Source organism: Oncorhynchus tshawytscha, linkage group LG05 (assembly GCF_018296145.1).
Source record: "Oncorhynchus tshawytscha isolate Ot180627B linkage group LG05, Otsh_v2.0, whole genome shotgun sequence".
NCBI classification, from domain to species: Eukaryota; Metazoa; Chordata; class Actinopteri; order Salmoniformes; family Salmonidae; genus Oncorhynchus; species Oncorhynchus tshawytscha.
This window is the reverse complement of record NC_056433.1, coordinates 67,344,373-67,358,580: the sequence shown is the minus strand read 5'-3', so window position 1 is coordinate 67,358,580 and position 14,208 is coordinate 67,344,373. Positions and strand designations below refer to the sequence as shown.

The 14,208-nt window shown below is 46.6% G+C and overlaps 1 protein-coding gene across 6 annotated transcripts in view; it reads right to left on the bottom strand.

Moving 5' to 3' along the window:
• Nucleotides 1–1,360: 1,360 nt before the first annotated feature.
• The window catches only part of LOC112251171 (volume-regulated anion channel subunit LRRC8C-like), a 41,729-nt gene continuing 28,881 nt past the window's right edge, over nt 1,361–14,208 (bottom strand). For all 6 annotated transcript variants that reach the window (XM_024421972.2, XM_024421971.2, XM_024421975.2 and 3 more), the window contains 4 exons: nt 13,449–14,047; nt 12,721–13,042; nt 5,324–5,686; nt 1,361–5,122 (listed from right to left, as the gene is read on the bottom strand). In XM_024421972.2, coding sequence (XP_024277740.1) covers nt 4,556–5,122; nt 5,324–5,686; nt 12,721–13,042; nt 13,449–14,047 — 1,851 coding nt within the window. In that variant the 3' untranslated portion in view covers nt 1,361–4,555. The remainder of the gene's footprint in view (nt 5,123–5,323; nt 5,687–12,720; nt 13,043–13,448; nt 14,048–14,208) is intronic.

Sequence of the window (14,208 nt, the reverse complement as noted above, 5' to 3'; positions counted from 1 at the left end):
AACAGGTGATGCACAACCAAATTAGAAATTGTACTATTCTAACTCTCCACAGTAGGTTGAGACCCTGAATGAAAAACACCAAAAGAAAGATGCCCAGGGTCCCTGCTCATCTGCGTGAACGTGCCTTAGGCATGCTGCGAGGAGGCATGAGGACTGCAGATGTGGCCAGGGCAATAAATTGCAATGTCTGTACTATGAGACGCCTAAGACAGCGCTACAGGGAGACAGGACGGACAGCTGGTCGTCCTCTCAGTGGCAGACCATGTTTGTTTTTTTTACCTTTATTTAAATAGGTAAGTCAGTTAAGAACAAATTCTTATTTTCAATGACGGCCTAGGAACAGTGGGTAAACTGCCTGTTCAGGGGCAGAATGACAGATTTGTACCTTGTCAGCTCAGGGGTTTGAACTTGCAACCTTCCAGTTGCTAGTCCAACGCTCTAACCGCTAGGCTACCCTGCCGCCGTGTAACAACACCTGCACAGGATCGGTACATCCGAACATCACACCTGGGAGAAAGGTACAGGATGGCAACAACAACTGCCCGAGTTACACCAGGAATGCACAATTCCTTCATCAGTGCTCAGACTGTTCACAATAGGCTGAGAGAGGTTGGACTGAGGCCTTGTAGGCCTGTTGTAAGGCAGGTTCTCACCAGACATCACCGGCAACAATATCGCCTATGGGCACAAACCCACCATCGCTGGACCAGACAAGACTGGCAAAAAGTGCTCTTCACTGATGAGTCGCGATTTTGTCTCACCAGGGGTGATGGTCGGATTTGCGTTTATCGTTGAAGGAATGAGCGTTACACCGAGGCCTGTACTCTGGAGCGGGATCGATTTGGAGTTGGAGGGTCCGTCATGGTCTGGGGTGGTGTGTCACCATCTCATCGGACTGAGCTTGTTGTCATTGCAGGCAATCTCAATGCTGTGCGTTACAGGGAAGACATCCTCTTCCCAGGCTCATCCTGGCATGACCCTCTAGCATGACAATGCCACCAGCCATAGTGCTCATTCTGTGCGTGATTTCCTGCAAGACAGGAATGTCAGTGTTCTGCCATGGCCAGCGAAGTGCCCGAATCTCAATCCCATTGAGCACGTCTGGGACCTGTTGGATCGGAGTGTGAGAGCTAACGCCATTCCCCCCAGAAATGTCAGGGAACTTGTAGGTGCCTTGGTGGAAGAGTGGGGTAATATCTCACAGCAAGAACTGCCAAATCTGGTGCAGTCCATCAGGAGATGCACTGCAGTACTTAATGTAGCTGGTGGCCACAACAGATACTGACTGTTACTTTTGATTTTGACCCTCACTTTGTTCAGGGACACATTATTCAATTTCTGTTAGTCACATGTCTGTGGAACTTGTTTAACTCAGTTTAATCGTATGTTCATACAAATATTTACACATGTTGAGTTTGCTGAAAATAAAAGCAGTTGACAGTGAGAGGACGTTTCTTTTTTTGCTGAGTTTATTTGAACCAAAATGACGGAATCTTATAGCCCCGAGATCTCGAGTTACTGGTAGGTAGGTATGTGTGGTTTATCTACAAAAGTAAAAAGGTACAAATAATAACACGCAATAATGTGCATAATTATGTGGCTGTTAACTTGTATAATATGAATATCAATGCAATGACAATATACAAATACAATGTAAATGAGTAAAGTTATACATAATTAGTGCAGTAATGCAACAAATCTCATGGCCAAGAGGCTGCAATAGCATAGAAGACAAAAGCTAGAGCAAGCTAGCGGTGGCTACATAGGATAGCATATGGCAGGCAATCAAACAATATAAAGCTCACGAAAATATTTCAAGCAGCAATGCAATAGCCACAAAAAAGAGGCCTTAATTAGCATAATATAAACAAATGCTCAAAAGGTGTGTACAGTGATTTAAGGTGTGTCAATTAGCAACTACATGTAACAGAAAAAACAGATAAATTAATCAAAATGGTTACGTTACTTGGTGTTGGTACCATAGAGATAGTTAGAGGACGAAACATTGTAGATCCCATTATGTCGTCTGTGAGAGAACAGAATCCTTTCTGTGTTTGCAAACATTGCTGCACAAGGGTAACCGAACCTAGAAAGTGAAAAGAATCTGTGGATGTGCCCTTGAGCAAGGCACTTAACCCTAATTGCGCCAGGGTCGCCGTTGATAATGGCCATAACCCCACTCTCCGAGGGTGTATCAGGGAGAGTTGGGATATGCAAAAAACATTTCCAAAAGGAAAAATATAACCCACCATTTATTATATTGGTTGCAGAACACGGGGGAGTTCTCATAGAGCACCAGCAAAAGAAGCCTCCATTTACATGTTGCTTATGAGTACATTTCAGACTACTTTAAGATTAAAATTAGATTTTAAGACTCGTATGAATGTCTTGCTTAATATAACGTAAAAACTGCATTATACTTAAAAAGCTCAACTTCAACCAGTAAAATGGGTGTTAGCATTCTAGCTAACAACTGCTGGATCCAAATAGGTATTTTTGCAAAGGTCACAAACAAATATAATCTTAACGACTGCTCATGCAATAATCAAAACAACATTGTAAGTATACAAGAACCCAAAGTAGGGTTTTTGTTTAGACGTAAATCAAGATATTACTTATAAACAAAAATGGGCGCAGTTGACAATGGGGTCTTTCTGCCTCCAAGAATCCTGTGCATCCTTGCCTGATGTGAGTGTGTCATGTACTGAAGAGTGGACTATGGGCAGCGCCATTGAGGGTATCTCCATTTTGAAGTAGTACATTTTCTTCTTCTACTACTTGAAGTTAGGGCTGGGCATGGCCTAAAAATTATATCTCGATTTTTAAAAAACTTGTGGGTGATTTCCGATGTATATATCTTTCAATTTAAAAAAATGTTTTCTCTAAATATGCTTTGTTGTATTAATGGTAAAATACACTGCATTTTAAACAGTCAGCAAAATTATATTTAGGCTCAATATAAGCCTTCCACAAGCATAAGACCCACTAATAAATGCAGTATTTTATCAAAAACTACTAACAATTAACTATGTAACACTTATCATCAAAAAATATTCTCAGACAAAAGTCAGATTCACTCCAATGTTGGTCTTTGGACTCATCACAATAGTCCCTAAAGAGTTAACATTGATGCATTCAAAAGATATTCACACTATACCAGCAGATGCACAGTAGCACATACGCTAATATGCTCAAATATGCTAAAAATACTTTAAGCATGCTTTCCAGTGTGAGCTCACTGCCTCTATAATATCGGGCAGGCTCACATGAGAGGGAACAACTGTCGCTGGTCTACTTATTGTCCCCTATCCCACTCGCTCCACCCTCCCCGACCAAAAAAAAAAAGCGTGTAAGATATCTCCTTTCCCTAGTCTCTGGGGCACCCCTTCCGCAGGGTGAGGGCAATAAGTAGACCAGAGTGGCCCCACCTAGATCAGGAAAAATGTGGGTGTGGGATGTTTAGCTTCTCTGCCGGAATAGAAAAGAGGTGCCCTCAAACCTGCCCGTTTTTGTACCTGGCCATAGAGCTGGTTAGAGGGCACACCTGTCATGAATGCCATCTGTCCTCAAGTGACCATAGAGATGGCTAGAGGACACAACTGCCTTGAATGCTTCTCTCCACTTTTACCCCACAGACTAGAGAATTCTTAACGATTTCCATTCTAGTATGCATTCTAATTTTCTGATTGTAAGCCTGCAATCCATCCAGTTTATGTTGAATGAAGCATGTTAGACAAACTGCACAATACATTACAGTGTAATAAATACAAGAACAAGCAATCTAGTAATTGATATCATCTGATGGACAGTATACCTTAGCTTGGTCCCATATCTGTTTATGCTATCATTCCACTCCTTGCCACTCCATGTCTTCCAAAACATTCCAAGTACAAGCAGTCGAATGTTAGCACAAATCAATGACTGTATATATGAATGGACAAAGACATTCATCACATGACACCATTCATTCCTATGTGAAGATGCAATAGCGCATTGACCACGAAGATTGACATTTTTTCATTCACTATAACGGGGATCCTGTTTTTTGCTATCAATGCCTGCAAAACTGCAGTCAGCCATGAACTTCCGTGGCTTCAATGAAAGTGGGCATTTGTTGTCCTCTGGCACAAATAGGCTGGTACCAGGGCTTCGTATACCTTGCCTGTGACTAATTATATTGTTAAGAACCATTAACTTACAACATAAAGCCATATTTCCTTCTGTTATATAGCAACACTTAGACATAATACTCAAAAACATACACCAATGAATATCATAACTGTTCCCCATTACGAACTGAGGGTATAGTTTTTAAGAGTTTGATCATGATGAGCTAAGTATACAGTAAAATCTACCATTTTGGTCGACTATGATTGTCAGATTAAGACAAGATTGGCATTTTATTTTTGCACAGACATGTAAATTGGCTTGTCCAATGACCCATATGGCAGAAGCCAATCTCCTGTTTATGTAAGGCAGCTTGATGTGAAAGTACACCCCCTGGACAGGAAGCTAGTGTATGGCAGGGCCTTTTGCATAGATACTGTAAAGCATTTCACTCAGCCTTCATTTTGTCTCTGATATCCGAAGGCAAGGTTTCAAACAGGACGTCCTCTACCACTAGGCCGCCACGCTTCAACGCTCGGCAGAATCGCAGCTCTGGAGGTAGGAGCTCAAAATGGTTGCCCTTCAGTTCCAGGTGTGTCAATAGAACCAGGTATGAGATCTTTGGTGAGAGCAAAGACAGCATATTCTTGCCCAGCTTGAGGGTTTTGAGCTTCTTGCAAAAGAAGAGCTCGTCTGGGAGGTTCTCGATCTTGTTGCACGTGACAGAGAAATACTGAAGACTCTGTAGGACGCCGATCTCCGGCGGAATGAACCGGATGTCGTTGTTGGACAGGTCCAGGTAACGAAGCTTGTTGCATAAGAACAGGTGCGGGGACAAGATCTCTATCTTGTTGTGGCTGAAGTAGAGGCGCTCCAGGCTGCCAAGCTTCTTGATGTGCTCAGGGATGTAGCAGATACTGTTGTGCCAGAGTTTCAGGCACGTCAGCTTGTGGAGGTGCTGGCAGCTGACTATCTCCTCAATGGAGCGCAGGTTGTTTTCCTTCAGGTCCAACTCCTGTAGAGTTAAGAGTAAAACATTTTTATTATAAGTGTCATTCCACAAAATTACAGCAATTGGCCAAACATATATTTTTTTGTGTGACACTATGCAATCATAGCAGGCAGTTATAGTAAATCACGCCTGTAGGCTGACTACTCAGAGTTTTGAGACACTGTAGACGATCATATCAGGCAGTCATAGTATGGTATATCATACCTGTAGGTTCGTGAGGCTAAAGACAGCATGTGGGATGCGTTCCAGGTCACAGTGCACCAGCTCCAATTCAGTCAAGTTCACCATTTTCTTCAGGTTGTTGAGCATCACCAGCTTGGTGCCATCATTGTAGATGTACAGCCTCTGCAGGTGGCTGGACACATCTACGATGGACTGGGGGATCTTTGTAAAGTTACTTTTGAGCGAGAGTGTCTTCAGGTGCTTCAACTCCCTCAGGGACTCCAGACCCACATTCTTCGAAGCGTCAGGACTCAATGAGCCAATGAGGTAGAGTTCCTCTAGATTCCGCAGGTGGTACAGCCAATGAGGCAGCTCCCTGCTGTCATCAAACTTTACCCTGAGCACCTTAGATAGAGATAGATAGATACTTCATTAATCCCTGTGTGGAAATTAAATGTCAACGACAACAGCAGACAAAATACACATGGGTTGTTCCAATTAATTGAGTGCCTTTTGAGTCCCTTTGATATTTTAAGTATAAATTGTACACAAATGTTGAATTTTAAAAGCATCCCTGAGTCGCCTCTACACTGTTGATGTTGAGACTGGTGTTTTGCGGGTACTATTTAATGAAGCTGCAAGTTGAGGACTTGTGAGGAGTCTTTCTCAAACTAGACACTAATGTACTTGTCTTCTTGCTCAGTTGTGCACCGGGGCCTCCCACTCCTCTCTATTCTAATTAGACCCAGTTTGCTCTGTTCTGTGAAGGTAGTATACAGCGTTGTATGAGATCTTCAGTTTCTTGGGAATTTCTCGCACATTCATTTCTCAGAACAAGAATAGACTGACGAGTTTCAGAAGAAAGATCTTTGTTTCTGGATATTTGGAGCCTGTAATCAAACCCACAAATGCTGATGCTAGTCTAAAGAAGACCAGTTTTATTGCTTATTTAATCAGGGGAACCGTTTTCAGCTGTACTAACATAATTGCAAAAGGGATTTCTAATGATCAATTAGCCTTTTTAAAATGAATAACTAGGATTAGCTAACACAACATGCCATTGGAACACAGGAGTGATGGTGGCTGATAATGGGCCTCTGTATGCCTATGTAGATATTCCATAAAAAATCTGCCGTTTCCAGGTACAATAGTCATTTACAACATTAACAATGTCTACACTGTATTTCTGATCAATATGATTTTCTTTCAAAAACAAGAACATTTCTAAGTGACCCCAAACTTTTGAACGGTAGTGTACATTCAACACCGAGGCGCATACGCTGATTACTCACATAGATGCACATATTCCTTCAGGTTACAGACCTTGTACAGTGCCTTCAGAAAGTATTCACACCCCTTGACTTCTCACATTTTGTTGTGTTACAGCCTGAATATGAACTTGATAAAAGTATGTTTTGGTCACTGGAATACCCCATAAAGTGAAATTATGTTTTACATTTTTTACAAATTAATAAAAAATGAAAAGCTGAAATGTCTTGAGTCAATAAGTATATACCCCCTTTGCTATGGCAAGCCTTAATAAGTTCACGAGTAAAAACATGCTTAACAAGTCACAAAATAAGTTGCATGGCAATAATTGTGTTTAACATTATTTTTTTATGACTACCTCATCTCTGTACCCCACACTTACAATTATCTGTAAGTTCCCTCAGTCGAGCAGTGAATTTCGAACACAGATTCAACCACAAAGACCAGCCAGGTTTTCCAATACCTCGCAAAAAAGGGCACCTATTGCTAGGCGTATCAATACTTCCAGTCACTACAAAGATACAGGCGTCCTTCCTAACGGAGTTGCCTGAGAGGAAGGAAACCACTCAATGGTGACTTTAAAACGGTTACAGAGTTTAATGGCTGTGATAGGAGAAAACTGAGAATGGTTCAACAACATTGTAGTTACTCCACAATATTAATCGAATTGACAGAGCGAAAAGAAGTAAACCTGTACAGAATGCAAATGTTCCAAAACATGCATCCTGTTTGCAACAAGGCACTAAACTAATACTGCAAAAAATGTGGCAAAGCAATTCCCTTTTTGTGCCGAATACAAAGTGTTAAGTTTGGGGCAAATCCAATGCAAGACATTACTGAGTACCAATCCATGTTTTCAAGCATAGCGGTGGCTGCATCATTTTATGGGTATGCTTGTAAGCGTTAAAGACTGGGGAGTTTTTCAGGATAAAAAACAAAAACAGAATGGAGCTAAGCACAGGCAAAATCATAGAGGAAAACCTGGTTCAGTCTGCTTTCCACCAGACACTGGAAGACTAATTGTCACGCCCTGGTCAAAGTATTTTGTGTTCATCTTTATGTATTTGGTCAGGCCAGGGTGTGGCATGGGGTTTTTGTAATTGTGGTGTGTTTGTCTTGGGGTTTTGGTGGTGGTATTGGGATTGTAGCTTAGTGGGTTGTCTAGCAAAGTCTATGGCTGTCTGGAGTGGTTCTCAATCAGAGGCAGATGCTTATCGTTGTCTCTGATTGGGAACCATATTTAGGCAGCCATATTCTTTGAGGGTGTCGTGGGTGATTGTCCTTAGTGTCCTATGTGTACTCGTTGTTAGTTTGCACCAGATAGGCTGTTTCGGTTTCGTTTATTGTTTTTTTGTAAGTTCGTGGTTCTTTGTTATATTAAACATGGATCGCAATCGACACGCTGCAGTTTGGTCCGACTCTCTTTCATCACCACTAGAAAACCGTTACAGAATCACCCACCAACCAAGGACCAAGCGGCGTGGTAAACAGAGGCAGCAGCAACAGCAGCAGCAGGAGAAGCGACAGGTGCAGCAGGAGCAACAGCAGCAGCAGCAAAGGCAGCAGCAGGAGCAGAGGCAGCAGCAGGAGAAGCAACAGAGGCAGCAGCAGCAGCATTGGGAGAGGCTGCACTCTTTGGATAAATGGACTTGGGAGGAGATCCTTGACGGACAAGGACCCTGGGCAGAGCCATGGATGGAATTGGAGCTGTCGGCGAAGCAGAGTGCTGAGTCTGAGAGTGTGGAGGATGTATTGGACAGAGTAGAGAGAAAGGTGTGGGCTTGGCATAGCATGCACGGCATACCAGTGCCAGCACCACGCATCAGGCTTACAGTGTGCCTCGCCTGTTCAGCGCAGCCAGCGCTTTTCTCCTCTCCTGCGCTGCTGGAGTCTCCCGCCTGTTTAACGCAGCCAGAGCTTTCCTCCTCTACAGCGCTGCCGGAGCCTCCCGCCTGTTCAGCGCAGCCAGAGCCTTTCTCCTCTACAGCGCTGCCGGAGCCTCCCGCCTGTTCAGCGCAGCCAGAGCTTTCCTCCTCTACAGCGCTGCCGGAGTCTTCCGCCTGTTTAGCGCAGCCAGAGCCTTCCTCCGACACAGCGCTGCAGGAGTCTCCCGCCTGTTCAGCGCAGCCAGAGCTGCCAGTCTGCAGGAAGCAGCCAGAGCTGTCAGTCTGCATGGAGCAGTCAGAGCTGTCAGTCTGCATGGAGCAGTCAGAGCTGTCAGTCTGCATGGAGCAGTCAGAGCTGTCAGTCTGCATGGAGCAGCCAGAGCTGTCAGTCTACATGAAGCAGCCCGAGCTGCCAGTCTGCATGAAGCAGCCAGTCTACATGGAGCAGCCAGAGCTGTCAGTCTACATGAAGCAGCCCGAGCCGCCAGTCTGCATGAAGCAGCCAGTCTACATGGAGCAGCCAGAGCTGTCAGTCCGCATGGAGCAGCCAGAGCTGTCAGTCCGCATGGAGCAGCCAGAGCTGTCAGTCTGCATGGAGCAGCCAGAGCTGTCAGTCCGCATGGAGCAGCCAGAGCTGTCAGTCTACATGAAGCAGCCCGAGCTGCCAGTCTGCATGAAGCAGCCAGTCTACATAGAGCAGCCAGAGCTGCCAGTCTGCATGAAGCAGCCAGAGCTGTCAGTCTGCATGGAGCAGTCAGAGCTGTCAGTCTGCATGGAGGAGCCAGAGCTGTCAGTCTACATGAAGCAGCCCGAGCTGCCAGTCTGCATGAAGCAGTCAGTCTACATGGAGCAGCCAGAGCTGTCAGTCCGCATGGAGCAGCCAGAGCTGTCAGTCTACATGAAGCAGCCCGAGTCGACTGCCAGTCTGCATGAAGCAGCCAGTCTACATGGAGCAGCCAGAGCTGTCAGTCTGCATGAAGCAGCCAGAGCAGCCAGTCTGCACGGAGCTGTCAGTCTGCACGGAGCTGTCAGTCTGCACGGAGCTGTCAGTCTGTAAGGAGCTGCCAGTCTGCAAGGAGCTGCCAGTCTGCAAGGAGCTGCCAGTCAGCACGGAGCCGCCAGAGCGGTCAGTCTGTAAGAAGCCGCCAGAGCTGTCAGCCTATATGGAGCAGCTAGTGCCGCCAGTCTGCCCAGCGCCGCCAGTGCCCCCCGTCTGCCCAGCATCGCCAGTCTGCCCAGCGCCATCAGTCTGCCCAGCATCGCCAGTCTGCCCAGCATCGCCAGTCTGCCCAGCATCGCCAGTCTGCCCAGCATCGCCAGTCTGCCCAGCACCGCCAGTCTGCCCAGCATCACCAGTCTGCCCAGCGCCGTCAGTCTGCCCAGCATCGCCAGTCTGCCCAGCGCCGCCAGTGCCCCCCGTCTGCCCAGCGTCACCAGTCTGCCCAGCGTCGCCAGTCTGCCCAGCATCGCCAGGCTGCCCAGCACTGCCAGTCTGCCTAGCGTCGCCAGTCTGCCCAGCGCCGCCAGGCTGCCCAGCGCCGCCAGATCTGCCAGTCAACCAGACTCTTCCAGATCTGCCAGTCAACCAGACTCTTCCAGATCTGCCAGTCAACCAGACTCTTCCAGATCTGCCAGTCAGCCAGTCTCTTCCAGATCTGCCAGTCAGCCAGACTCTTCCAGATCTGCCAGTCAACCAGACTCTTCCAGATCTGCCCGTCAGCCAGACTCTTCCAGATCTGCCAGTCAACCAGACTCTTCCAGATCTGCCAGTCAACCAGACCCTTCCAGATCTGCCAGTCAACCAGACTCTTCCAGATCTGCCAGTCAACCAGACTCTTCCAGATCTGCCAGTCAACCAGACTCTTCCAGATCCGCCAGTCAGCCGGGATCTGCCAGAACTGCCAGTCGGCCAGGATCCGCCAGTCAGCCAGGATCCGCCAGTCAGCCAGGATCCGCCAGTCCATGATCCGCCAGTCAGCCAGGATCCGCCAGTCTTTCAGGATCCGCCAGAAGTGCCAGTCAACCAGGATCCGCCAGTCAGCCAGGATCCGCTAGTCTGCCAGGATCCGCCAGAACTGCCAGTCGGCCAGGATCTGCCAGTCGGCCAGGATCTGCCAGTCAGCCAGGATCTGCCAGTCGGCCAGGATCTGCCAGTCGGCCAGGATCCGCCAGTCGGCCAGGATCAGTTAGATCCGCCATTCAGCCAGGATCCGCCAGTCTGCCAGGATCCGCCAGTCAGCCAGGATCCGCCAGTCAGCCAGGATCCGCCAGTCAGCCAGGATCCGCCAGTCCATGATCCGCCAGTCAGCCAGGATCCGCCAGTCTTTCAGGATCCGCCAGAAGTGCCAGTCAACCAGGATCCGCCAGTCAGCCAGGATCCGCTAGTCTGCCAGGATCCGCCAGTCTGCCAGGATCCGCCAGTCTGCCAGGATCCGCCAGAACTGCCAGTCGGCCAGGATCTGCCAGTCGGCCAGGATCTGCCAGTCAGCCAGGATCTGCCAGTCGGCCAGGATCTGCCAGTCGGCCAGGATCTGCCAGTCGGCCAGGATCCGCCAGTCTGCCAGGATCAGTTAGATCCGCCAGTCTGCCAGGATCCGCCAGTCTGCCAGGATCCGCCAGTCTGCCAGGATCCGCCAGTCAGCCAGGATCCGCCAGTCTGCCAGGATCCGCCAGTCAGCCAGGATCCGCCAGTCAGCCAGGATCCGCCAGTCTCCCAGGACCCACCAGTCAGCCAGGATCCGCCAGAAGTGCCAGTCAGCCAGGATCTGCCGGAACCACCAGCCAGCCAGGATCTGGTAGATCCATCAACCTGCCTGAGCTTCCTCTCACTCCTGAGCTTCCTCTCACTCCTGAGCTTCCTCTCACTCCTGAGCTTCCTCTCACTCCTGAGCTTTCTCTCACTCCCGAGCTTCCCCTCAGTCCCGAGCTGCCTCAGTCCCGAGCTGTCCTTCAGTCCCGATCTGCTCCTCAGTCCAGTGGGGTTCTGGGTGAGGACTACTAGGCCATGGTCGGCGGCGAGGGTGGACTATCCAGGGACGAAGGGAGAGGGGACTAAGACATTAAATGAGTGGGGTCCACGTCCCGCGCCCGAGCCGCCACCATGGACAGACGCCCACCCGGACCCTCCCTATTGTTTTGAGGTGCGTTCGGGAGTCCGCACCTTAGGGGGTTCTGTCACGCCCTGGTCAAAGTATTTTGTGTTCATCTTTATGTATTTGGTCAGGCCAGGGTGTGGCATGGGGTTTTGTAATTGTGGTGTGTTTGTCTTGGGGTTTTGGTGGTGGTATTGGGATTGTAGCTTAGTGGGTTGTCTAGCAAAGTCTATGGCTGTCTGGAGTGGTTCTCAATCAGAGGCAGATGCTTATCGTTGTCTCTGATTGGGAACCATATTTAGGCAGCCATATTCTTTGAGGGTGTCGTGGGTGATTGTCCTTAGTGTCCTATGTGTACTCGTTGTTAGTTTGCACCAGATAGGCTGTTTCGGTTTCGTTTATTGTTTTTTTGTAAGTTCGTGGTTCTTTGTTATATTAAACATGGATCGCAATCGACACGCTGCAGTTTGGTCCGACTCTCTTTCATCACCACTAGAAAACCGTTACACTAATTTACCTTTCGCAGGACAATAACCTAAAACACAAGGCCAAATCTACATTGTAGTTGCTTACCAAGAAGACAGTGAACGTTCATCAGTGGCCGAGTTACAGTTTTGACTTAAATCTGCTTACAAATCAAAGTGGTTAACTAACAACGATCAACAACCAATTTGTCAGAGCTTGATTTTTGAAAAGAATAATTGGCAAAAAAAAAAAATCTTTACAAATGTTAGAATTTTTCTTCTATCACGTATTTTGTGTAGACCGTTGACAAAATATGACAATTAAATCCATTTTAATCCCACTTTGTAACAACAAAATGTGGAAAATGACAAGGGGTGTGAATAACTTTTGAAGACCCTATAACTAGGCCTAGGACCTCTAGACAAAGCGAGTGCATCTATATCCATAGGCTAGTTATTGGGTTCATAACAATACTTGACTCCAAAAACACTACAGTAAATACTACAGTAATGTCATCAAAAACACTACAGTAAATACTACAGTAATGTCATCAAAAACACTACAGTCCGCAAAACACTACAGAAATTACTATAGTATATACTACATGATAAACTGGGTGGTTTGAGCCGGAATGCTGACCCACATACTGTACGAGACAAAAATAGAATACAAAGTCAAGAGAAATAAAAAACCATGCCACACCAAATTCACTACCAGAAAAGCATACCTTGAGTTTCTCCTTGAGGAAGGAAGTGGCTGTGGTGTGGATCTTTAAGCAACACTGATACAGAGACAGCTCCTGGAGGTTTTCCAGCTGGGCGATGGAAGCTGGGATGGTTACGTTGTTGATGATCTCTAGCTTCAGGGACTGGAGCTCTGTCACCTCGAAGATGGTGTCCGGGAGCCCAGACAGCATGAACAGCTGCAGCTCCAGTCTGTCATTGTGGTTGGTCAGCAGTCTCTGACGCAGCTTCTCTGGCGTCCATTCATGGTTCAGGTTCAGCTGTTTCAGTTTGTTCTCGCTGACCTCAGACAGGAACACTGCGAACCTGAGAGAGAGACCGAAAGAGAGAATAAGATTACTTTATTGTCCAAAAAACAATGTAAAATGATGTGCAATGGAAACTTTTCTTCTGCTTTATTCAAATCAAAATCATATTTGTCACATGCGCTGAATAAAACAAGTGTAGACCTTAGCATGAAATGCTTACTTACAAGCCCTTAACCAACAATGCAGAGTATTTAAAAAGTACGTTTGAAAAATGTGCTAAATAAACTAAAGGAAAAATAGTAACACAATAACCCCTTCGAAGGGTTGGAGCAGAGGGCAGCTATGCATTAGCACATGAATAGTTGATTTTATAACTGGAGGCATTACATACTTATCAATAACAACAAAGAGCTGAATCACTTGAAAGAATTTACAATTGTCTAATTTAAGAAAAGGTTTTGCACCTCTTGGAATACAGTGGATCATACTGGTCGATCATGTGCAGCATGAAGGCAAAGTCATTCTTCACGTCTGGGATGTCATCGATTCCCGTTTCTTGCCTCACGTATTCAAAGGAGTACTCCTTCAGTGAGCGGTAGAAGAGCCAATAGGAAGTGTAGAGGCAGGTGAATCCGTACACAGCCACAAAGCACAGGTAACAGTACGACAACTTAGAGAACAGGTGGGCCATGGTGTGATTACAGGAGAAATGCTTATATCCCGTCATGTCCTGTATGTCCACACTGCACTTCACTGTGATCTGCACCTCAGAGACTAAAGCACTGTTATACGCGATGATGAGGAGGAACTTGAACACTTTGAGAACAGTCTGGCGAACATACATAACATAGAGGATGTCCCCCTCTTCGACATGCAGGCGGAACTTCTTCACCTTCTCAAATAGAGCTTTGGCCTGTTCTCCTTCCTTCTTATCCAGAGCGCTGGCTGTGGGCTTGTCCACTACGATCTTCTCTGGGATGGATTTGAGGGACTGGGTCTTTTCCAGGTTGTCCAGGTTCCCCTCTACAGACACATTGAGGATCGCCCTACTCTTCTTGATGTCCTTGAATCAATTCATGAATGAATGGATTAATGCATTTTATTTCAAATATATACAATATAGGACTGTTTTCCGGGATACAGATTGAGCCTAGTCCTGGACAAAACATAATTTTACGCATGCACACACCCACACACAGTAAATACATACAAGACATACAAACA